Source organism: Pogonomyrmex barbatus, unplaced genomic scaffold (genome assembly GCF_055798465.1).
Source record: "Pogonomyrmex barbatus isolate J1 unplaced genomic scaffold, ASM5579846v1 scaffold1, whole genome shotgun sequence".
NCBI classification, from domain to species: domain Eukaryota; kingdom Metazoa; phylum Arthropoda; class Insecta; order Hymenoptera; family Formicidae; genus Pogonomyrmex; species Pogonomyrmex barbatus.
The window spans coordinates 5,798,519-5,825,174 of NW_028297098.1; the positions used below are offsets into that span (position 1 = coordinate 5,798,519).

Here is a 26,656-nt window from a genome sequence, read left to right on the forward strand (position 1 = left end):
TAACGAGTCCCGGTCAACATTCCAATTAATGCGCTTCATTAGCACCCGTACGATTCCTCATATCCCGTCTGCACGGCGATTGCCATGTACGCTGATTAATTTGGCCCCTTAATTGATCGATCGATAAGCGAGCGCGCGACGTGGAAATCGGCCGAGTAATCTTGGCGATCGTCGGCTTCTTTTCCGGTCTGGCGAACGAGTCGAATATGCAATGAGATGACAATTAATGATTAATAATCGCGGGAACATGGTGATTTTGAAGGAATTCGCGATGGAGATGTTGAGAATAAATTAGGGCGACGTACTTTGTTAAAACTTCATTAAACATGTCACATTAAAGGGATATGAAAGGATATAGTAACTGCACTTATTTGCAGCATAGAAATATATTTATTATGTAATTGTTAGAAAGATTATATAGCGATAGAAGAATTTTTCAAAATATTGCCGACACTTTTCTTTCGAAAGACTTAAGTATTCATTTCTCGATATCTCGAAGGTTAAAAAGATGCATCTGTCAAAATGTCCGATATCTCGGAGGTTAAAAAGATGCATGTGTCAAAATTCACTCGAGACTTTTATTTTACGTTGTTATATGTCGTATGATTTATTTTACGTGTAGTTGCCTCGTTCTTTTTTCTCTTCTGAAACCTTATTTCGTTATACAGGTTTGCGAACCCGTACGTATAACTGTATTTATAACCGCGCGTACTTTCAATTTACAAATTCATTAGCATGGACCGATTAATATGTCGATAATGGCCTACAAGTCGCCTTACCATCGTGCTATTAATTTTTGTTGGGTAAGTTATAAATTCTGATTTACAACATCACCGATGTCATGAAATTATGGAATTTAAATGCATCGCGATAGCTAATAAGAAAGATTCTGAAATTGACTCTCATAACATTCTTCATATTCTTATCTTATATACAATTTACTACTCGCAATTTCTCATAGATCCTTTTTAATAGAAATGCCGAAGTTTTGATAATGCAAATTTAATGTTTCTATTGAAAAAAAATCCGCACCAAATTTAAAAAAAAAGAATTCACGAGCAAAGCTTTTTGTATCTTATCGAAAATAATAATGGCAAGAGATAGCGAATCTGCGAATAAGATCTACTGGCATCAACCGCGTCCACACATCCGTTGTTCCGGGCACGAAAGGAGAGATCCAGCATGTTTAATTACAGGGGAACTGAAGAGAGAAAGAGAGAGAGAGAGAGAGAGAGAGAGAGAGAGAGAGAGAGAGAGACTTCCACATCCGACATAGTAAATTATTCCTATTGGAAGCGACGATTATAAAGTAATTATCGACAAGGATCGCTCCCGCGGCCAGACCGCATATGGACGTATGCGTGGCGGTTCTCCACCGTCGTCGGGGCCCCGCCATCGTCGTCGGCGCGGGGGCTCGACGGTGTCCTCGCGAAAAACAATTTGCGGCGCGAAGACACCCCTTTGCGCGCATCCCGGTAATTACGGGTCGGCCATTGCGATAATGTCGTGTGCTCAGGAATTATTACGGCGCGGGTTTCCTTATCGACGGGCCCGACGGCGAAAATTATTCAATTTTTCGCACGCGGGGCTGCCTCCTAAAATAATACGCTGCGCGAGAAATTACCGCGTGCGGAAAACAAACAATTTCGCCGAACCCCTCCGTCCGTGTACGTATCTACACACGCGAGTATGTATCGCCTCGAAATTACGAGCTCGAGCTCCGCGTTTACAACGTTTACAACGTTTACAACGTGAAATTTACCATCTGGATATTATTAGAATTTTAAATGATCCCTCTCTTTTCTGAAACGCTCCAACGCAATTCTTCTCTTCTTACATTAAAAGATCTCTTTACGTCGAAAACGTCGTAACGGGACACGATGTTTTGTCTCATTTTCTAATAAGTTCTCGCACGATCGTCTTCTCAGGTGTACATTTTTGTAGATAAAAATGTTTTTTTAGGATCGACAGTTGCTGGAAACGGGCAAAATAAAAGCGGAAATTTTCATAGTTGGTTTAATTTATTTCACTATTCGCTAAATAACACGAACTGAGTCATTTGATGGTCGTACAATTCTATGGCTCTGTACGTCGAGTAAAATCACAATCTGCTATTTACAGGATTATTTACAAGCGAAAATCCCTGCGCCACAACCGGCCGGATTCTTGCGCGGAATAGGAACATGTTTCCTAGACGAAATTCGGCATAAAATCGTCTTATTTTGGGGGAATAAATTTCCATCTAAATGAAATTTATCGAATTAAAGTCTACGATTTTAACGCGATGCGCTGCTCGATAACATACAATATATCTCGATACATAATATCTCAACATATCATATTATAATATTAAAATATCGAGATGAAATGTCGATACATTAATATTATGGTTTCGAGACTGAAACATCGGAAATTGATATTTTGCGACGGCTCCGTTATGGCGCACGAAGTCCCGATTTATAACATTAGCAATAATAATTTAAATTGTCAGTATATCTCGAAACATCGATTGACAAAAGAAATACTGCTCGCTCGCGTAGAACAACGACTTAAATACAATTGCAAATACAACGCGTTTACACTGAGTAATCATCGTGGATGATTCTTTTCTCGCTAAGGGTTTACGAAGTTTGGCACTCACTTTCAAGTTTCATTTTACTTACGGTTCTGCCTGCACATGTGCATTCTGCGTGTATCGGATGTCTCTTATCAGTTATCTATTTACACTCGTGTCCTCGAAACGAAAATGCACCTGGGAAAGAATCCAGGATCTAGTCTTCTGCTACACTTTATTTACACCGTCCGACGATAGTTAGTCTTTATGGCTTTTATTTTTCTTTATGGCAAGATGAACGTAAATGGCGCGCGTCGCGATGGCGATCGGCTTGTCGCGAATCGATTCTTATCTCAGACCGTTTTCTAAGTTTTAATAACTAAATTTTAATTACTTTGAAAATTATTGCGTGCAACTTTCTAAATAATCATCGTGGATGACTTTCCAAGAAAAAAAAAAGTTTAGTTAAAGTCCATAATGAAAATAAACGGAATTAAGCTTTTGTGAAAAATACTTTTCTTTCGAAAAACTGTCGCAAAAATTTTCAGAGTTTCAATTTGAGCAGTCAACCGAAAAATGATTTGCCTTGTTGAAGTTGGCATCGATCAAAGTTCTCGATACGAGCGTCGCCGCTTTCCGCCGGAAGCGCGTCCATTTAGCTTCGTCGTCTCCGGCAGACAATGCCTCCATTAGCTAGTTTCCGATGGACGCCTTCGATTTCTCCATCGCTTTTTCCGAACCCGTTATAAGACAGCATAGTCTGAGAATGCCATATCTTAATCTCGATGATATTTACGGATTTCCGCGATTGTTCCTTGGCCTTTGGGGCAACGCCGCGAAACGAAAATGCTAAGAAACTACATCGTGATTCCGGTTTGAAAAAAAAAAAATAAATAAAGATGAAACAAAATTCCTGTTCTCATACGTCGCCTGTCGATGAATAAACATGCGATATAGAATTTCCCTCATCTATTTATTCCACAAATTTTATGTTTGTGTAAATAACGTACGTAAAATTATACGTACAGATTTTGTTCCTGCATCAAATCTTTTTATCTTTAATGTTTGTTTGTTTTTAATTATCGACCAGACCTCAGTCTAAAAAAAAATTTCAAATTTATGAAGAACATAACGTATAAATGCGAGTTTATGAAAAATATCAATGTCAGGTCCCTAAAATGATACATTTACTTCGAGTAAATATGTTACATCTGGCAAATTCGGAAATCGACGGATCCTTTCCGGTTCTGTTGACGGAAAGGCTCTTTAGGTTTCAAGGTTAAAACTCGTCAACCTTTCTTCCATTCACGACGTACGGTCAATTTTCAGCTATTTCCGATACGGCAAATATCGCCGCCGGTCATTTTCAAACGATCTTCGAAACTTTCGGTTTTCGTTTTACATCGAGATGGGGATCTCCTACGAAGTTTCAACCGTAAATTGAGCGTGATGCGAAGATCGCCGCGCGATTACTTCTTCGTGGGAACTCACTCATTGCTGTTAACCACTTGTGAATTACACGATCGTAGGCGCAACCAAGAGAGAATCCGATTCTATTCTTCCTATTTAGCCGACTCGAAATTTAAGTCGACCAAGTCAATCTTTCGAGATTTTCTTCATTGCATGGCTTCTATCTCGATCGAATTCTCTTCAGAATTTGTTCAGGATAATCTACTCGATCCTGGATCTTAATCCAGGCAGAGAACGTCTAGCTACGCTTCAGAGCCGCTCGAGCATTCCTCAGCTTCCGGATCGATGTGCTCCTCCTCCTCCTCGTCTTCATGATGGTAATCGCCAGTCTCCTGCTGCCATTTGCTGACGTGATGAGTGTTTTTGTTGTTACTATTGTTGTTGGCATTTCCGTTGCCACTACCGCCATTGCCACCACCGCCGCCGCCACCACCACCCGATTGTTGCTGGGCCTTCGCCTCTTCCTCTTGTTGCATCCGCTTGTGTTTTGTCCGCCGGTTTTGGAACCACACTTTTACCTGAAACATCAATAATTTCACTGCTATTAATTTTCCAAAAATCCAACATGATCTTAGATTAACGTAATCATCAGAGTAGATTAGAAATATGAATTTAACTTGAATTTGAATTCATTTCAAAAGAGACGGATCAATTTCATTACATAATTATTTTAAACAAATAGAAAGTGTAAATAAAATCGAATAAAATCGAATAAAACCACCGAAATTAAATTTTACTTATACAACATTGTGAAAACGAATATCTAGCGAAAGAAAATCAGATCCGATCCACATCCTTCACATAAAACACGATATAATCGAGTCTAAAAACGTGATTATTATAGAATCAGCTCGGATATATATTTTGAGATGTTCGGCTCACGATAGGAGGGAGGCCTATTGCGAGAAAGTGTAGTTAAGGATTTCCGATCGTGTCGGTGGAGGGAACGCGCGCTGCGAAAGATAATTCTCTGACGAGCCCGATGGAGGCAGAAGATACGCGACGTTCAACGGGAGGTAATTCAAACGTGGCCGTCCCCAGCGAATACCGACGTATCCGCCAATCGATCTCGGCGGGCCAATCCCCCGTCAAGAGACAGAGGGCGAATCGAACCCCTCGTTCTTGCCGGGTTTGTCAAATTAAGTGGCAACTAGTTATAAGCCTGGGCTCGGTCAATCCCCCTCCCGATATATCAAGAAGCCACCCCTAAACGGGAGTATCCGGTTACAATGGTACGTGTAGTCAGTCCTAAGAAAAGGGGGATGATACACGGGGGGGGGGAGGAGGAGCGGCGATAAACTCGATCGAGGCATTGTTCTGGAGTTGACTGTTAGATATAACGCGCCGTTCGTGAGAAAAGGGTTGAATAAGCTCCATTTTGGAGCTATCTATGTGGAAAATCAGCATTATGACATTGTGAGGGAACACACGCGCGCAGTAAAAGGGATAGGTCGAGGATTGAAACGGGGATGTTTGTCTAACGTCCTGGGTGGCTGCGCGGTTTCGACAAAACACGGATTAGCTTCCAATACTCCGGGATGAACTTCCGCAGTGAGATGGAATGAAGCGTATGATTTCACGGCTTCGAGGCTACTATGATAAAAATTACAATATAAATGGGATAAATAATATAAATTTATATTATGAAAAATTTATTTCATTAATATATATGGAATTTTTATGCAAGTATTTTTGTTGTCGATTATTTGAATACGATAAAAATACAAATAAAGATATATTAAAGCTACATCTTTAAAATACAAACTAACTCATCGCTGCTCTTGTAAAAAGCATTTAATCATTAAAATAATTGTTAATTTAATATGTATTCTATGATTAATTAATGATAAATTAATTTAAGTTAAAGCAAATTTAATTCTTTTAAGATTAAAAAGAGAATTGGTCGAATCACTGTTATGTTAAGTCTTTGAATTTCTCTCACCCCATGTTAAAAAATAATGTAATAAAATCTCAAACCGAAATATTTTACCTTTAAGCTGGCTTTAAATATCTTTTACCCCTCGGGACCGTCTCAAGGTTTCTTATTCATCGCTGACCAATCGAGAGACGTAAAAGCAGGGACCAATTCGTTGCTGCGTGCCCGAGGGAACCACTTCGGGGGTCGTGGCACTTAACGGGTGATTAAGAGGGCAAATAGAGAAAGCAACCCCTTTCAAACAGACTGTAGTTTTGGGCCTACCTTCTTCTCCCCTTTCTCTTGAAAGCCAGCCCGCATCCCCAGACGTCGCCTCCAGGAACGGCATCGCGGTGCTTAATCGGGTTACCCCCGTTTTGTAATCGCTATCCGTCAACCCCTGGGGTTGCCATGGTGATCACGGGCGGTCCTGAAGCCCGATTGGCGGATCCGCACGCACGCGAAGACCCAGGCATCCCCTACCGCACGCTGCATCCCCCAGGATGAGCCTTCATCCCTCTCGAGCAACTCCCTCTCACATCTCTCTCTCTCTCTCTCTCTCTCTCTCTCTCTCTCTCTCTCTCTCTCCCCCCCCCTCCTTTTTCTCCGCTCACACCAACGATACCTGGATTTACACTCAGTTTAACCACTCCTCACCTCTCGCGACGGTAACGCTCTGTCTATCTTTCTTTCTCTTTCTTTACGTTTTCCTTTCTTTACGCCAGTATTTCACGGACGCGCACGTTGTAAAAATCCTATAAAAGCTTCCAACACGTTCGACGATTTATTCCCTGATATATTACCCCGCGGAGTTTAATGCACGACGGTAACGCGCGATTGGGAATTCGCTCCCGTCGGTGTCGAGGTTGAGCGGAGATCGACGAGAAAATGGCCCGACGTCGACGTCAGTTGGATCCCACGCACGTTATCTCCGACGACTCCTCGATGAAAATCTCGTGTCACCCAGTGAAACTTCATTTACCGTTAATAGATGAAGCCCCGTTCGGAATCGAACTTCGCGGCGCGATGGCCGACAACTGTCAGCCGAGATACAATATCTCCTCTTTTCCGCCATAAGAATACTTTGAGTACTTTAGTTCCAATCAGATCGCAATGTGTCGAGGTACTTCCACGAGTTACTTCTTTACTTCTCCCGTACGTTTGACTCTTCCATCATATTCACCCGTTGATTGGCTACTTCTCTCCCGGCCAGCCTTTCCCGTCGCCAAGATTACACTTTATTCCCTCTACCGTGTAACTCGGCTTTTATATTTCGTCTCTCCGCAACCGCCAACTCTCTTGGCCGTCGGACGGACACACCGCGCGTACGTATGTACGACTGTCACGGGTACGCGCTTCGCGTATAAGGTGTTCACCTGTCACTTAAGCGCGTTATTCCGGGAGCAGCTTCAATTACCTGCCTGGAAGGTAGGCAACGGCGAGAGCGTGCTCGGCCTTTATCCCCGGCGTTAGCGCGGCCAGGTAAGCGAGGAGTCAAGTTAACGCAGGTAAAACGCGCAAGGTAAACCCGGTCGAGCGCGTACTCGTTATCTCGCGAGATCGACGGACACTTTTCCGCTCGTCTGCGTCCGCGAAGATGCGCGTTCGTCGAACGCCCCTCTCCCCCGCTCCTCTCCCCCTCCCCCTCCTCCACGCACGAGGAGATTCCTCGTCGAAAACGGCTTTAATCCCCGCTCGAACGCTTGATCGTTACTTTCGATACGATTGCCGTTTTATAGGAGATTCTTATTCTGGCATTCTTTTTAACTTGGAATTTTTTGCTCCTACCTTCAATTCGATTATTCTCTAAATTAAAATGTACCATCCTCCGTCATAATTCAACTTACGCAGAAAAATCTAATTGTTCATTCTAGAGGGAGAAGAAATATAACCTCACTACTATAAATTGCATTGTAGGTTACATTTTCTTTTTTCATACACGTACATAGCGAAGTAGTGAAATGAATGAGACATCATCTGCGGAGCATATGGGGATTAACTGGAACTAAATAAATAATTCGCACGTCAAAGGTAGAGCTTAACAGCGTTCTGCATTCAACGGGGAGTATTACACTTGGAATAGAGGTCTGCAAATAGAATTTTCCAATTTTAGCGCAGCAAACGTCGGAATCGCATGTGCTTCATGAGTGCATTATGCATACGAATGCTGCCAATAATTGATCGTGAATCATCAGGAACATTTTCACCGCGATAGATTGTGCGCTTTATACAGTATGTTTCAAAAGTGGAAGTCGATCGTTCGGAAGGTGATTAGGGACCCGAAAATAAGAAAACAAGTTAGTATGAACATAAATCCGAAAATGTCTTGTTGAAATTTCTATGTTGAAATTTCAAATTTGCTTTCGAATTTTTTTTTTATCAAAATTGAAAGATGAGATAGTCTTTATGAGTTTTATAATTAAAATTAAATAAAAATTGTTGCTTTAGCACTACATAGGATGCATCACGTGGAAATATAGCCCGCTTAATATCTCTCGGCAAAAATCAGGACTCCATAGTTGTGCATCCTTAACTTTTTTCTTATTTTGGATCTCGATTCACCTGAGCGATTGACTTTCGCTTTTGAAACGCCTTGTACACGTAAAGCGCACAATCTATATGTATTTTTATATATAAATATATAACCTTTATATAAACTGTTACAAATAGTTGCCTATCAATGTAAATTATGCCCCGTGATATTCGCGATAAGCCCGAGACGTCTTTCAAAAGGAAATTAACTTTGGAATCAATTGCGGACCGGTTGCGCGCACAGCCGTGTCGAGCGAGGTAATTAATGCAACGACGACAACGGTGTAATAAACGCGCGCGACGAATGTCGTTGGACTCATCAAGGACAAAAAAGGTGACATGAGCCGTACATTCGCGCGAGCTAATCTGCCCGTTTCCATCTTCGGCATGTGCCTTTAGGCGTGTGCGTGCACATGAACGCACGGACGACGAAAGCTCACGTCGTTCCGCGACGTGCATCGATAATCGCGGATTTAATTAATCCCGATTATTAATTGATATTCTAATTACGCGAGCCAAGCCGCGCATTCGGCGATCGCGACGGACAGCCCTGCGTGAGACGAATCGCAACTGGAGAACACGCCGGGAGAGGAGAAGGGAGCGCGGCAAAAGAGAGGCCCCTAATCTATCGAGGCCTTTATGCGCCCCGTTAAATATAATTACGTTTATTGCGGCCACGTTCGTCGATTGGCCGCCTTTTGCTCCCGCGATAAATTGGATATTCGGCTAATGGAAATTAATGCCGCGCCGCTCGCGTGGCTGCGTATTTCTCGACTGCGAGCTGGCGTGCCATTTTTAGAATTTCGATGTAATCTTGCCTGACTCAATCCCGAAGAAGTCTATAGAAGATTTTTCATAGAGCACGTTTCTACCTCATATGCTACATCAGCAATGATTTTTTATTTCCATTAAAGGATTAATTTGAGTTATAATATTTGTCAAGAATTCTTGGTAAACGGATTTTTCGAAAATATCAAATTTGAGTAAAGAGATTTAAAGCGTTTAGAAATTTAAAAAATTTCCATCGCATTTCGTAGAAAAAAAAAGGCAAATATATAATAAAAAAACGAATGAAGACGAAATCAAATATGACAAAGCTGGGTCGAATATATCCGTAAAAAGATAAGTAAGAAGAATAATATATTTTAGAATATATCAAGACTAGATTGAGTCAAATCTCAAAAATTAAATATAAAAGCATTCAAATAAAATCAGATTAAAATTTGATTCCGATTAATTAAAATGTTGGAGCTAAAGGACATACGTCCCTTATTCGTTCGGTCGTCTTCGTTTATTACCCGTCTATTTAATTACCTACTACCTACTGCCGTACGCGCGTATTCGATTTCAATCAGCGCTTTTTTATCCGTCCAAGCGCGCTTTACAAATCCGGCCGTGCCGGCGATTTATAATTGGCGAAGCCGTGCCGTGCCAAACGGCAGCTCGACAACACAACGTGTGCTGAGCGATTTTTTTCGTCGTGTCCGCTTTTTCGCCGACAGAGAGGGAGGGGATTGCAGAGAGAGCGAGAGAGAGAGAGAGAGAGAGAGAAAGGAAGCGAGACAGAACGGCCTGTAATATGTACACGGGCGAGCCCTCAAATAAAATCTCCAGCTGGATAGCAACCAATCGCCGGCGCGAGAGCTAGTCGCCCCCTAATCCCCCGGGGGCTCGGCGGTCACGCTCGAAACATTATTTTTAATCCCCCGTACGGACGCGACAATCCGCCGCCCCTCGCGCATCCCCTATTGCGCGAGACGCGTCGGGCTAAATAAACCCGGCGATATTATTTTTCAATCGTCGCGAGCGTACACACCGTACACGCGCAAGAGAGAGAGAGAGAGAGAGAGAGAGAGAGAGAGAGAGAGAGAGAGAGAAAGAGAGAAAAAGTAGCAGACATCGGGTCCGATTCCACGGCTACGGCCTGGAAAATACAAAAGCGCGCACGCGCTTGGTCTCGCGCGTACGAAAAAGCCATCGCGGACGTGTATGTACGTATGTGGGTGTGGATTACAGGATGAAGAGCGGCGCGTGTTTTGTTAGGATGAAATTGAGCGTGATCTTGCGCGAGGAGACGCCAATTTCCTCGGATATGCGTTTTCTCCATCCGCCATATTTGCCGGGCGCGAGTATTCCTTTTTTTTTCTCCTTTTTTGCCTTTTTTAGGGAAAAGAATGATCATCGCGCGCCATTGTTGTCACGATTAAGCTCTACGAGGGTAATCGCGTCAACTATGAGCAAAAGTAGAAAATATAAAAGGGTATCTTATTGTACAATTGTATTTTATTAGGGAGAAATGGTCGTCGTGTCAGTCGGAGACCATTCGATTTCAACGTAGAATTTCTTTGGAGGTTCTAACCAATGGTATTTCAAATAGAATTTCTAAAGAATATAATATTTTTAAATCGATTGATTTTAAATTGATTGAATATGCCATTGAATCCATCAAATTAAGTGTAATCCATTTTCCCACTTATTAAATAGTTGAAACTAATAGTAAATTCATGTTAGAATAACACAACATCAATTTTAAAACTTATATTATAATACGATATAACGTCACGATTTTAAACACTTTGTATTACAGATTATGATGTTACAGATCAACAAAAACAAGTATCGGCCGATAAACGTCTGGAATGTTGCCTCCGATTTTAATAACGATCGATCGATTTCGCGTCGGCTCGAAACTTTGTGTAGAACTTCGTCGAGTCGTCGGTACGCACGCGAAGTCGACAACACGCACGACAGTGACATGCCGGGATCGTGACGAGGAAACCAAGGAGGCCTCCATCCTGCCTCTATCCAATTCCAGAAGAGGCGATGAGAGCGAGAGAATCGATACCGGGTACCGACGACTATCGTTTACGCCGATCGTTCGACTCGGTACTATTCGCTTTTCGGAACCTTTGAACATCCGATCCTTTGGGCGTCCCGCCGTATACAGCGCACGATTTAAGTTGCAAATTTTACGTAACGAATGTCCTCCTCGGGAGGCGCACAAGAGATAAAGCGAAACGGAATATATAGGGTACTTCAAAAGTGAAGGTCAGTCGCTCGATGATTAGACATCCAAGAAGAGATGAGAAAAAAAATTGATATGAATATAGATGCATTGTTCTCGAGTTATCATTTCTATATTGAAATTTTAAATTTACTTTATTTTCGAATTTTTTTTTGTCAAAATTGAAAGAAGAGAAAGTCTTTTATGAGTTTTATAACAAAATTAAAGTTAAATAAAAGTTGCAGATTGCTTTAGCACTATATAGGATGCATCACTTTAATTATGTTGTAAAACTCATAAAGCCTATCTTTTTTTGCAATTTTGACAAAAAACTTTGAAATCAAAGTAATTTCAACATAAAAATGGCGCTAACTCGAAAATAATCTATATTCATATCAATTTTCTTTTTTGTTTTTGGGTCCCTATTCATTTTTGGATCGATTGATCTCGACTTACGGAACACCCTGTATATTATCGCAAAAGTATTTATCTACACAATTGTTATTTTAGTAATATTAAATCATATTGTTTTAAAATAACTTTATGAATAATTTATGTAAAGAAATGAAGAATAAGTGAAAGTAAAGTGGCGGAGATTTGACGGAAAAGATATGAATATTGAGATTATAAGAACCGCCATCAATTACTGCCATCAATTACTCCCATTAATTGCTTCCTGTAATTATTTATTTATAACGCGTGCAAATGACAAGGTTATAAAAGAATACATGCGTATGAAGAAGAAAAAAAAAACATTCTCCGCGCTTGCTTGAATAATAAAATAATGCCGGCATAAAGCAGTCTAACAGATTTCCCCCATTGCCCTTAGATTCCTATTAAATTAAATGTCAGCTTACGTCGATATATTACAGGTTTCACGATCTAAATATTATTTGAGGCATTGATATCAGATCGAAGCGGCGAGCAGGTGGGCATGTTCAACGGCATGTTCAAGACCGCTCGCGAGATCGTCTCATAATTCGTAGAAATTAATTGATAAATATCCAAGCGACCGTGAAATATATGGCCGCGCGTAATTAGGCGAGCGATAAGTCGCACCGTGGGGTACCGTCGGGCAAACGTCGCGTCTCTTAAAGGCTAAATTAATGGGACTCTAAATTTCCCCATTTTAATTAGCCATTGTTCGTTTCGATAGGCCGGCCGATGTAACGCCGCGTAAAAATGGGATAAGCGCAATATTGTTGGCGTAATTTTATTCTCTCGCGCGACGGGGCGACGATAAGGGGCGACGGTAAGTGGTCGGGCTCGAGCGGCCCGATTCGATTTAAACGGCTGTCGATAGTATCGATTAAAACGAAGCGGCGCGCCGATTACGGCCGATAATATTTGTTTGGTGGCTATCTCGACAGCGCCGACAGCGAGATCGTGCGCTTTGCGTGACAGGCCGTGCCATACGGCGGGATGTGTCTCGCGTTTGAAATTATTGCCGCGTTCCGACGTGTCGCGCGAATACAGAGTTACTCGCCTCGCCGAGACTCGAACCGATCGCAATTTATACGGCGAGATAACGCTCGTCACGACAGACGAAACTCAACTGTTATACTGGGATCGCCGACGATGGCGAGGGGCCGCCATCATTTTTCAACGCTTGAAAGAAACACGGTCCGCTTTTAATTATAATCCGATATATGCGGGACACAAACGTAATTTGATATTCCCCATCGAACATCGCAGGTTTTGCGCGTGCGCGCGCGCTCTTCTCACGAGGACACGAACGGTATACCGGTGGTGTTCTAGTTCCATTTTTGCCGCTGTCGTCCTTAATGCCGATAAATTGCTCGTATACCGTTATACCCCGTCGAAATCCTCGTCGCGACGTGCGCGCGCGATAACGAAAAGAAAGGAGAATAAGGCGATATGTAATAATGCGCACGGCCGCTATACATTCCCGGCCAATCTCGGCGGGCCCGCCGATCGGCGTATTACGCCCGTCGCGGACGGTAATGGAAGGAGTTTTGCATATTATGCAGGCCGCGTACGGATTCTCTATGCATAATGAGGCGTGTCGTCGTCGGACTAACAATAAAGCGTGCGCTGTCATCCAGATATATCTGGCGTGATGCGCGCACGATCCTTCTTCCTGGCGAAGAAGGATTTCGCATACGCAAACGCATCAACGTGAAATGTGACCCCGAGCAAATTAGACGCAGGTCTCAATTTTCGCTGAACGAGAAACATGCTCGAAAATCGCGTTACACAGCGAGTTAGAGTCGCACGTGATCGCGCACGTGCAATAAATTATCATTATACTCACGCTTGCCCAGGCATAATTAATTCTCGCGCTAGAATAAGAAAATGCATTTGTATCTGCGAGGATTTGTATCGGCTTGCATTAGTTTCATCGCCCCGCTTATTAGACGCTTCCTCTCGAAATCTCGCTGAATTTCTTCGTCAACTGCATTTCCGCATAATAAACCGCTTATGATTCTGCGCACGTGAATTTTACGGCGCACCGCGTCTCGTTTGCCACTAATGTAAGATTGATAATAACAACGCATTCTTAGATCGCGTCGAGATAAGGTCGATCGAATCGTAAATTCGTTCGCGATTGAAAATTATGATAACACGAAGAGAAGAAAGATGAGCAAGCCGTCGGTTTTCTCCGTCTTCGTCGATCATTTGTCAAAATGAGAGCGAAAGGATAAAAAAGAATGAGAAACAGATCAGAGTCAATTTACGACTTCTACACGGTTTATTCGCGTTATCACGCATTATGCGATTTGTACTAAAAGGATTGTTAACGGGACACGTAGCAATCGCGCCCACCAACACGGATGCGGATGCAAATTACTCCGGCAGTATACTCGGCATGCTAATAATGTCACGCTGAGTATCATTGAGCATTTGCGTCGTGGAAATATACGGCGCCGTTTATTTTCCCAGGCGGCTTGATTCGACGAGTCAGGATAGCGAGGATACTTGTTTTACTATTCCCTCTTCTCTCCCCAAATTCGCGATTTGACAGTGAAATTGTTATCACATAATCTTCATATTAACATAGTAATTTCCATTTCACTTTTATTGCTTTTAGCATTATAATCGTGTTCATGATAATTATAAAAATTTCATTCAATTGTATCATGAGACCGAACAAAGTTATCTTTTCCAAAAAAATTATGCCAAGTTCGCCCCTAATTATTTTCCGTACAAAAATCTATTTTATTTATATAAATATTTTCAAAATATTTCAAAACAGACACCAACCTGTAGTCCCAATTAAAATAAGAAAAAAGTTGAAATTTTATAAAAATAAAAAGATTTTATTACAGAAAATTAACATCAACTTATAATTGCCAGAAGAATCCAACATAATTATTGTATTTATGTCTATGTATTAAACTAAAAATGTATCAATTGTATCATGATACAATAAAATTAATATATGTATGTTATACTAAAATTATTTAAAGTTCAAATTTCAAAACTCTATTGAGCAAACACAATTTGAATTTTTGCTTCTACAAAGTAATTCTAGATTATCCTCCGATATTCAGGAAGTAGACAGAGACATGTTCATGCTCCCACATTACCGGTTTGTAGGAAGACATAAAACGATTTATCGGATCTCGAAACTTGTGCGCGACGATCGACGATTGTCCACGGCTTTTCGTCAAGACACGAAGGAACGTCCCCGGACACGCTGATAAGGAACAATTAAAGGCATGATTTACAGACTTGACTCGCCGGTTGCCACGACGATTACTTTGTAAACGACGAACGACCGCGGCGCGACACGGTCTGATTTATCGTTGACCTTCTTTCTACGCCATGTGTCCGATACGTCGTTAATTATCGTCGTTAATAATACCCTCCGCGCGCGCGCCCACGGAGCAAGTAACGATGATGTAACGATCCTCTTCGGGAGGACACTTACGCGCTCGCACAAAAAAAAAAATACGGCGTTTCGCGTGTCGGCGACATTTATTTATCGGTCGCCCAAGCGCACACATGGATTTCCTGTCTAAACAATGCCGTCGCAAGCAACGAAAACGATATCGCGGCGGGGGCGAGGTGAACTTTCGTATAAATTACTTAAGAAAATATTAGGACGTAACCCAACGCGCAGCAATGTAACGGTGTAGCAGCAATAGCACGAAGGTAATATCGCTATTAATCTATATCTCGCTATTGATTGTCGCAGATGAACTTCTTGATTCGACGTCATTAATCATCGAACACCCCGTCGATCGTTTTCTGAGGATAATTAATTTGGATTATGGATGTCGTTCAATTACGATTGACAACAAGGCGTCGTTGAATCGTGAATTTTAGGGTGGGGTGGGGGAGGAGGGGGAGGGGGGAGGTATCGAGATGTAATTAATATATAATAGTTAGCCGCGCGCGTATGCGAACGATCGTTAGCCGGATCGACGGGAGGCCGATGAAGTTGATTGGCGTCAATTTTCCGTGATAGCGCAATCGTCCGTGTAAGTATGGCTCTCTCTCGGTACGCAGCCGATATACTCTAATGCAGCCGCTCATTAAGCGTGAAGAGCGTGCGTGAAGGAAAATGAGTCAAGCAAATGCCTCGATCGCGATTCTTGACCGCGCGGCGAGGCAGTTATTTTTCGTGACGATTTAAGCCCGCGTACGCAGGCCTTTCGAAATTCCCTTGCCGCTTGAAGGGCTTTAGAACCCGGTGGTGACTTCAGGAAAAAAGGAGAAAACTTAAAAGACGACAGTCATCAAAGCGATTAAGAAACTCTGGTAAAACCCCTGACGAACATTTCCGCTGGCAAAAATATATCTGACAAAGACAATCGTCGAGAAAAATTGTCAAGTTAATGGCGAGATTAATGATCCGGGTGAATCTTAAATAGAGTCCGAGCTTCTTTTCGCCGTATACCGATGGGGCAATCGCGATAATTAATCACCGTTTCATCGGCGGGAAGAGGGGGGAGGGGGAGGGGGAGGGGAATGATAAATCCACGGAGAGTCGATTCTGACGATAGACCGCGCGCATGATTAACGCCAGCGTCGCCATAATAACGGCGTCGTCGTAATCGACGATAAATTAATAACGAGTCATCGGCAGGTCCCGCGAAAAATACGACATGCTTTCTCTAATAAATTCTCGCGAACGATAATTAACGTCACGCACGGACATTATTGCAAATACGGAGAAAGCCGACGTCGTCGACGAGAATTCCATATTTTACGTTGGAGTAATTGCGCTTGTTAATAAACAAAATCTGCCGTTTTAAAGTTCTTTAAGAGAGAGAGAGAGAGAGAGAGAGAGAGAGAGAGAGAGAGAGAGATGCTCGCGGGAGGGAACAAGTTTTCTCGCGTAAAGCAAAACGAGGCGCAAATTGAAAGAGACTCGCGATACACATTGCCCCGAGATATTATTACAAGTTTGAGGAGGATGCCGGGATGAAGATATTCGAAGAAGAAGTGTGGAAAATGCATAATCGTATACCCTGCTCACGATGTCCGATAATACCTACATTCGACTTCGCTATCTTCAATTTGCGTCCTTTGTTCGGCTCGATATATCCTCTTACCCTATCTTCGATATCGCAATTGCTCGCGGCACACAGCTTAACTGCTAATTGCGACGCGCAAAACATACTCGCATGGTCCAGCGCGCCCTCATCTTTCGCCGTTTGCGTCACGCACGCAATTCAACAATATCAGTTGTCACACAGAAAAAAATTAATCTTAAATCAAGACTATATATTCTCGTATATAAGCGAGCATATTATAATCTTCATATAGAAGATTTTAATATGTTGAGTTAAGCAAAAGTAACACCTGCATCAATCAAACCGAGACTAAAAAGATTTTTAAAAAGATTATGATATTCCTATAGAGAACATTTTTCTTGATTTAATATTAATTTTTTCCTTTATGTAGCGATTTGTCTTGAGACAGTAAAAAAAAAATGTTCGATTCGAGCAAATTGACGCTCACTTGAGCGAACATGTATCTTTAATAGCCGGACTCGAATTGACCGATTTAATAAATTATTCTTTAATGTTGTTTTTTATATATAATATGTTAATAACAATTTTATTATATATGTGTATATATATATATATATATATATATATATATATATATATATATATATAATGACATTTTTATGCATTAATATATTTCGATACTCCTTCGTCGTTTAACTCGCAGCATCCATTGATCGGTCCATCCGCCTCGTTTCGAATGATCCCCTGGGCGACCGCAGTTATGCAAATCGAGATGATACACCATTAACGGTATCCCTACAGCGCGTCCTTCTCCGCGGAAGCCAATCAGCGTCGCGAGAGGCGCGTAATTAGCAGTTACATTATATCCTTCGGCTTTCGTGCATATTCGCACACGTATACGCGTGCGCGCGCGCACGCAAATCGACGAGAGGCGCGCGTGTACGTGCATATACGCACGCACACACGCGCCGGTTGTTCTCGCGCTTGTTAAGATTCATAAGGCGAACACGCGTTACACGCGACCCGGTGGCCCTCATTAGAGCTCTAATTGCGTGCGATTATCCTGGCAATTACTCGGGGAATACATTACGAGTCGCCGAATCGCGATCACGCGGACGTCGCGTATGGCGTCGCGTTTCTCAGTTTCGCTGCTCGACAGAAACACATCCACCGATCTAAAACCGCGCGCATACCGTACATATCATAGAAGCACGCACGAACAACGTTTTGATTTCATTAATAAAAAAAAAAAAAAAAAAGGAAAAATCGTCCAAGTTCCGTCGGTCTCTCGTAAACTCGACCGATCGATGTAGTAATAGCACTTGACGATCTCTTTCGAAACTTGTTGACTTTCGAGCGTTCGCCGCGTTGTCTTAGATAAGAGGCCCCAAGTGGATTCACACTTCTAGGGTCTTTTGAACACGTTAATCCACCGCTGCTGTTTCGCTGTGTAGGCAGCTTAACACGCGCCGGGGCGGTGCGTGTAAGTGCCGCGCGCGAAAACTTTGTTGGCCGATAATCCGCGCGGGACTTTGTAGTCATGCGAGGAGGCCTTGTCGGAATTCCACGTGGATATTCGCGCCTTATTAACGACCTCGTCGTCGCGCGGTCCACGAGGGCAGCACGTAATAAAGTACAGTTAACAGTCTCCGAGCCCCGGCCTCCTGTTCCTCGAACGTCATGGAAACGAATCTCTCGCCGGGTTGACGTGGACGAGAGAAATGTGTAACGGCGAAGAAAGAGATTGTGTCGAACCGGAGGCGTGCGTTTGCCTAGAAGCGTGGAATTCCGCCGACCGGCGCTCACGCCTTGTCAACATAAGGCCCACAGTGGAGAGTAAACGGTTCGCCAACAGAAAAAAAAACGCCGCAACTACTTATTCTCGCGATCATGCCTTCTCATGCGAAACGATATTTAAGGACAAAGTCGATGGCATCGTGATATTATTACTTATTCTCGCCGCATTACTTATTAACCGCGTTTCCTCGTCGACGTTCAACGACAAAGTCGAAGGAGTTTATATAATTACTCATTTACATGCGTGATTGTATATTTATCGAGATAAATATGTGCGAAAAAATGAGCTTGGACGTATGAATAATTATGTGTGCAGAAATTAATACTTATATGAAATTAACAGAGACGCAATCATGAGTTGCGTCATTTTTTTTTTTTTTTTTAAAGGAAACAAAAGTACGACGGCAGTCATATAAATTGTCTACACAGTTTGGCTTATCTTATTCATGATGCAAAAAACGATTTGCATTACCAAGTGACTACGAGTTTTCTTTACGATACGATAGCGGTTGCTATCATTTATCTATACCTTCTCTACATTCTACTTGCTTGCCTTCGAATATTTGAACAACATTGATTCTAACTATGGAAAAAAGTTTACAAGTTTGTCTTATTTAAATTTGTCATTCATTATAAGAAAAAAATTTCGTTGATATTCTTGGCGTATAATATTTTATAACTAGAAACAAAATAGTGAGTCCACAAAATATCTTTTCTTTATAAATTAAATTAATATTTTTTTCGCAGCATTAAATTGCAATGCACATGCTTAATGAATGGAAAAAATTGTATATATATATATATATATAAAACATATTTTACATATACAAAATTTTGACTCTGTAAACTTGCCTACTCGTTTCTTGAACTTCCCGACGCTAACAAAGGACACGCGCGAGAAAAAAAATGTCTGGCTGTACGATCGTATATTTTCTACGCGAATACGCGATATATCCAAGGAGGAGGACGACACGTAGAAGAGGACGAAGAGGTAAAAGCCTGTCCGAGGCATCTCGACGGTGGCGGTCCAAGATGGCGTCCGCGCTCGGTGATTTCCCGTTTTCTCTTTCTCTCCTTTTCTTAACTTAATTCCCGATACCGTCGGTCGACCCTTACCATCTCGCCCTTTTTTGGTGCGCGTTACGCCCATGGAATACGTAAACGCGGCGCGTGATGTACGCGCGTAGAACGCAACCGGAGCCATGCGCGATTTCACATTTGGTCTGTACGCGTGCATGCGTGCTCGTAACGGTATCAGACACCACCGAAAGACACCCCTCGGTCACAGATTTGCATATCAATCCCCTTGTTAGACAATCCCGCAGCTCTCTTTCTCCCTCTCTCCCTCCTCTCTCTCTCTCTCTCTCTCTCTCTCTCTCTCTCTCTCTCTCTCTCTCTCTCTCTCTCTCTCTCTCTCTCTCTCTCTCTCTCTCTCTCTCTCTCTCTCTCTCTCTCTCTCTCTCTCTCTCTCTCTCTCTTCACCCTTCTCTCTCATTTTCACCCTTTTTCTATCCCTTTCCCCCTTGATCTACGCCATTAACGTTTCACGCAAGTACATAGCCATTGTTACCTTCGATCGTGGGCTCTACTTAATACACCAGGACTATAGGTAGTTATATATTTTAAAAATTCTGTTTGACGTATGAATTTTAGCTAATTGCAAATTTTGAATTAGGTCTGTCATCCGATGCTCGGTTTCTATACATCACAATCACAGATTGCAGACAAGTGAAACTAAATTTAATAACCAGAGAATTTCTTCGAAGCGACCGTACAGCAACATTAATGAAAGATTAATGTAATCCTTAAGCCTAACGATAATAAATATCAATATCGCTAATAAATATTGTCGATGGCATTAATCTATTGCACATTATGTGACTGCCGTATTATATTCTACTGCCGCGTTAATGTTGAAATACGATATTAGCTGACATACATGTTAATGGAGTTTTTGTGCATAAACCTTGCAGACAAGATCATCAATATACTCGTCGATCTTACCGCCTTTTCTTTCTCGCGCGTCTCTAATCCGATATAGAAGCGATTCTACTTATGATGATTTGTGGTAATCATGTGGTTAACGTAACTGTGTCTACACTTGCGATCGGTCTTGCGAGACAGAAACAGAGAATCGATAAAACTACGGTTAATCAACGTCATTATAAGATCGATCTATACTCATAATTCATATATTAAACTCAAAGAAGATTAATTTATAAATATCTACCACATAAACAATTTGAAACTTAGTGAAAGTGGAAATAAAAAATGCTTATATATATATATATATATATATATATATATATATATATAATTAATTAATTATAAGCATTAATTTTATATGTAATATAACTATATATATATATATATATATATAGTTAGTTATGTAAAATTAATGTTTATAATTAATTAACGTATATATTACATGTACATCGGTGTAAAAGAGATGTGTGTAAAGAAATATATAACTTTTATTTTCTTGCGTGTCTCGTCTACAAAGTGTCAGAAGTATTACATCGCCGCGACGGTAATTTCTTTTTTATGAATCAAGAGTGTATCACGCGCGAGCGAAGTGCAAATGAGACGATTATTACTGACTGCGAAACAGGCAGAGAAAACAATGAGGATCGCCGCGTCACGCGAATGCATCTCCGAGCGAGAACGCGATTCTTCTCACGGCGCGATCCTTGTAAGAAATATCAATCTTTCTTAACACGTCACGAGAATGCTAATGTCAAGTCGCCACTGACATTGCTTTATTAATTCTGTATACCATTTGCATCGCGTATCGATCTCGGCGACTATAAAACGCGTGTGCATCAGATCAGATAATTTTAATCTAATTATCATTCTCAATCAAACGATTGAGTGTATTAATCGTACCGATTTCAAATCTTATTAAACATTTAATGATGTTAACGCGCTTATTTGAAACCGTTCATATTAGTCAAATAATAATAGCGCTTATTATTGTAATTGGCTTCTTAGAAATGCAATAGAAGCAATCCCGATTGAATTATAAATTCCTAAAAACTGTGACTGAGAACTGAGTAAGATCGTGATCTGATTTGATCCATCTCTACGATGATGATATCAAAGTAGAACGTTCACGTTAAAATTTCTTATGCTTACCTGAGTTTCCGTCAACGACAACGCCTGCGCCAACTGTTTCCTCTCCGCACCGACGACGTAGTGATTTTTCTCGAAGGCGTGTTCCAACTTAAGTAGTTGACTCGGACTGAAGGCCGTCCTTATTCTCTTCGGCTTTCTGAAGGGTTGAAGCAAGAAGCCGGGTATGTCAGGACCTGAGAGACACAATGTCAAGAAAATTGAAAAGGGGCATGCGAAATTGGAAAAATTTTGTGGTAAATCGAATGGCTAAATGAGTAGATCCTGGTCAAAAACCAGATTGTAGCCGGCAAAGCTGTAGTATTTGTCAAGGGTTATTCACGGACGTTATTCTATTATCAAAGTGAGATTGTAGCAAATGAACACTGAACACGATCCACTGGATCCATCTGGTTTTTGATCCATTCAGGATCCACTCATTTAGCCACTTAGATTTTGTTTAAATTTCTTCATAACTTACTTCATATTATGTCTATGTCAAATTTCATAATAATTGGTACCACAAAATTTTCTCAATTTTGCATATTTCTTTTTGAAATTTTAAATATTGTTTGGAAACATTTAAATTTAATTTGCATTAATTAGTAAGTTTTAATGGGACTTGATTACGACTTGATTACGATCGTGGTACCATTTTTGCTGAAATTTAAAAAATGAGATGAAAGTGCAGTAGAGAAAAAAAGGGAGAAAAAGAGAACACGAAATTACCGAGATGTTGATGAGATATCATTAAGAAGCAAGGTAAATGTTGAATCTAAATAATGAATCAGCGATATGAATCGATGTTGGTTAAGAACGCGTAATTCACAGCCAACAAATTAAAATGGTAATTTAATTACGCGCGGAGCTGCCCGTATAAAGTTTCAGATGGTTAGTCGGTTAACATGGGCGGATGGGGGGAGGAGGGGGGAGGGGAATAGGATTTATTAACGATTAATTAATTGTTAAATGCCACGACGTCATCCGGCTGGTGTCCGTGTGCGCGCCTCGTCTTGAAAATAAATAATCGACACGCAAGCCACGAATTCGTTCACGAACTGTAGGACCAATGCGTGCCGGGGGTAAAAAGAGAAACACTGTGCTACTCGTGGAGGCGGAGAGAAGGTGTACAGAGTCAGGAACTTGGGGCCAGGTAATTGAGTATTCTACCACGAAAGAGCCATGTCGATCGACCGATAGCCACGTCTGCCGGAAGTCACCCGAGATGCTTTAGCGGAAAGCTCGGGACGATAAATCGCCACGTCGCCCGTACGGTTTCCCTATGACGCGTGACTATACTTCGCGACTGTGTGCTATACGAGTGTTAATCCGATTCTCGGCAATCAGTCTTTGAAATCCTCGGAAAGATATACAAAGGTGAAATCAAACTGAAATTTCCTCAGGATCGATTAAGATCTAACGAAAAGCCATTTGTGTGCAGATTTAAAAAAAATCTGATATATTCTGATGTATAATTACATGTAATTATGTACATGTAGTATAATTCGAGTTGAATATTCAGAAAGAAATCAGCCTCCGCACTCTCGAAGTAGCGATATGTAGCAAAATTTTGAACTTTCCTCTGTCCCTCCCCCGTGACGATCTCCGACATCAATTAGCATTTGCATGCGCCTTCCGTGTTATTATTCATTGCGGTTTCTAAATTACAGCGTCAGCGCGCAAAGTGATCTAAATAAGTCACGCGCAGTAGGTTACAGCTAGTAACCGGTATAACGTACACGCGACCAGCCGCAACGGTGAATCGTATCATTTGCATTGCGAAAAATTTATCCACTAGGATCTTCGCGGTTGAAACTGACAAGTTAATAGCTGGATAGTCCGGCGACTGCTATATCCTCGAGCCATCTGTACGTTTCCCATATTTTTTTGCCGGCCGGCGGATTCTCAATTGCGGCATTAGGGCTGACAAAGTGATCGAGAAGTAGGTTAAACGCATCGACCAGTAGTATCGCAATTGACCGATGAATCATTACATTTAATGCTGTCAATATACTCGGATACCTGTAACTTTGGGTAATGACTGAGTATGACTTGGTATCCGGGTAGAGACCGCTTGCGACTCATGCCGATATTAATCCCATTTGCATCGCGAAAGAATCTACCATATAATTTCCATGGCTGACTTTACAGGCCTATCATGTGACCTATCATTCCAGGTGGCCTTCCATCATAATGGTACATATGCCGCGTTTTTTTTTTCATTTCAAAAAACAAAAGACCCGCACGAAAGGATACTTAACATCCAGTTGAATTCGTTTTATCAATCACCCCTTTTTTTTTTTTATCGAAAGAGGAGAATTTTTCAACGGCATTAATTAAGTGGCACACCTCTTGATGCGTATGACTTTATGTCACTATTTTGTCCAACAGCTCATTTCCCGTTCTCAGAAGAGTCGCGAAGCGAATGCCTTAATGAACACGTCGCGTATATGGGCGTGTGCTGCTCAAAGAGAACTTCCACGTGCGAGCGCATTCCTTCGCTCGCAAATCGCGCGGCGAAGGTTCTTGATAGGATCAAAGCGTTTCACGTGCGAATAGACGCGTTAATCAGCGCCATTCTGAGATGAACGAAAATGTAGTCGCTTCATCCAATCCGGCGTAATTCGCATAATCCACATGCGTAAATCCCATTGAAGAAATCAGCATTATAATTGCTATATTTTTTTATATTTGCAAAAACGTTCGCATACGGATGTTCCTACAACGGAATTATATTAATTTTTTTTTTTTTTATAAATTAATAATTTTTGAAGTAGTCATAATTTTTGAAGCAAGTCTTGATTGCGACATATCGGTTTACAAATTAAATCTTACATTTGCATTGTACAAGCATTTCCTTCTGCTAGTTTTGCACAAGAGAGAGTGAACCCGAATAAATGTAAATTATGTCGAATTACATGAGCGAGCGATTCTCTGCAGGTACACGACCGGTGCTAATTACAGCGACGGAATAAAGGATCATTAGCAGCGCGCTCGTGCATGAAGCGATCGCTATTTATGTGGGTAATGAATAGTGAATGCGATGACTCTTACTGCGACTCTGTTCGGCTGCGATTTTGAATGCGCGCGACATATGTTGCATACCACGACTACAGTCCACCGGTATGAGGTAACAATCGCGTTTCGCCAATAATTAATCAGTTGGCTGGACGGCTAGAATTACGTTTAACGGCGCGAGAAAAGTGCGAAACAATGCGCAAACGTGACAAATAATTATTCGCGTTTTTGCAATTTATGATCTACAGCAAGCAGAATTGAAATCTAAAATATTGTTAGAAATTATTTAATCATACGTTATTAAGAATTATCATACCATAGAGAAACATCTGCTACCATATTTTAATTATTCAGTTTTAATGACGCACACACATCACGCACGTAATTCAAGCTCTAATGTTACTTCCAAATTTCTTTTTAAATCCTTAATCGAGCAATAATAGAAGATTATGATCGTTGAAAGAGTCTTATATTCGAAATGCGATTTTCACGAAGGTGGGCGACGCGCGATCGATCCGCGATCCCTATCGATCCCGTGACGAGATCGCGAATACTTCGTCGTTAGCGGTTCCCTAGGAACTTCCTAGACATCGCCCGGAGCGACGTGCTTAACTCGTCCATTGCCGCGTGGAGGAGAAGCGGAGGAGAAGAGGAAGGAGAAGAGGAGGAGAAGGAGAAGGAGGAAACCATGATCACGACGAGGACGACATAGCGCGGAGGACGAAGAAGGACGACGCGGAGGAACGAAGAGGCGAGTCGGACGGCCTGTAATTACGGGAAGCTTGTGCTGCGGCTTTCGCAGCTGAGACGCCCAGAGCGACTCGAAATTACTCAAAAATAAGACCAAATGGTAAACGTATCAAATTATATCCCCTCCTCCCGCCCCCTCTCCCTTCATGCAGCCTGCCGAGCTACCACCGAGTCTTCTCTCCTTCTCTTTGTCTCTCCTCTCTCTCTCTCTCCCTCTCTCTCTCTCTCTGTCTCTGGTACCGCATTTCGCTGACAAAAGCCCGCTCGGTGCATCGCGCTAATGCGTTTTTAATTGTCGCTAAGCGTGCGACGAGACGTCGACGTTCGCTCACGAAAGCAACGGACGGACAATATATCGCGAAACAGATGAAAATGCAAATAAGGGAAGGTGGATGCGCCGGCGTTCGGTTAAATTGAGTTAATACATCCGGCGAGAAAACGAGTCTCGGCTTCCGAGAAAGGCGAAAGCTCAATCTTCCTTGTTAAAAGAATACGAATTAAATCTGAAGGAAAATGTGCGCGCGAATATAAGATAAAAAGAAATAACGCCAAATATAACCGCTATTCCGAATAGGTTTCTTCCTCGTCGTAAGTCAAAGGTCCATAAATCGCAGAGGAATTATAGCGTGATAGCACGGCATTATACTGATTGCTCGACTTTATTATTTCTCGCGACTACCGTAATTTCATTGGCGACCATCGAACTTTTTCACGAGGTAATTTCGTCACGTATCTGAAATAATTAACTGTGACGCTATTAATTATTCGAGACCGATCTATTTAATTCCATTTGCCTTCAGATAATTTTGAGCCGGCAACTCGCCGTAAATATAGCGAGCCGAGGATTGCGCGGGATGAAGAGTTAATCTCATAACGGGAGGTTAATTAAAAGTTGGACCAATAGTTCGTTCGAGGTGGAGATAGCCTTGAACTCTAGAGCCGCGATGAAATTCTTTGCATTCCATCGCATCCTCGCAAAGAAAATCTTCGTGTAAACTTACATAAATATACATTGCGCAATTAATTACAATTATCATTGTAATTAATTACGGGAGCAT

At 41.7% G+C, this 26,656-nt stretch overlaps 1 protein-coding gene across 1 annotated transcript in view; it reads right to left on the reverse strand.

Annotated features, from left to right (window-relative positions):
- Window positions 1–2,002: 2,002 nt before the first annotated feature.
- LOC105432409 (uncharacterized) overlaps window positions 2,003–26,656 on the reverse strand; it is a 36,508-nt gene continuing 11,854 nt past the window's right edge. Inside the window, exons 2-3 of the mRNA XM_011647209.2 lie at window positions 21,855–22,027; window positions 2,003–4,542 (exon numbers count right to left, since the gene is read on the reverse strand). Coding sequence (XP_011645511.1) covers window positions 4,267–4,542; window positions 21,855–22,027 — 449 coding nt within the window. The 3' untranslated portion in view covers window positions 2,003–4,266. The remainder of the gene's footprint in view (window positions 4,543–21,854; window positions 22,028–26,656) is intronic.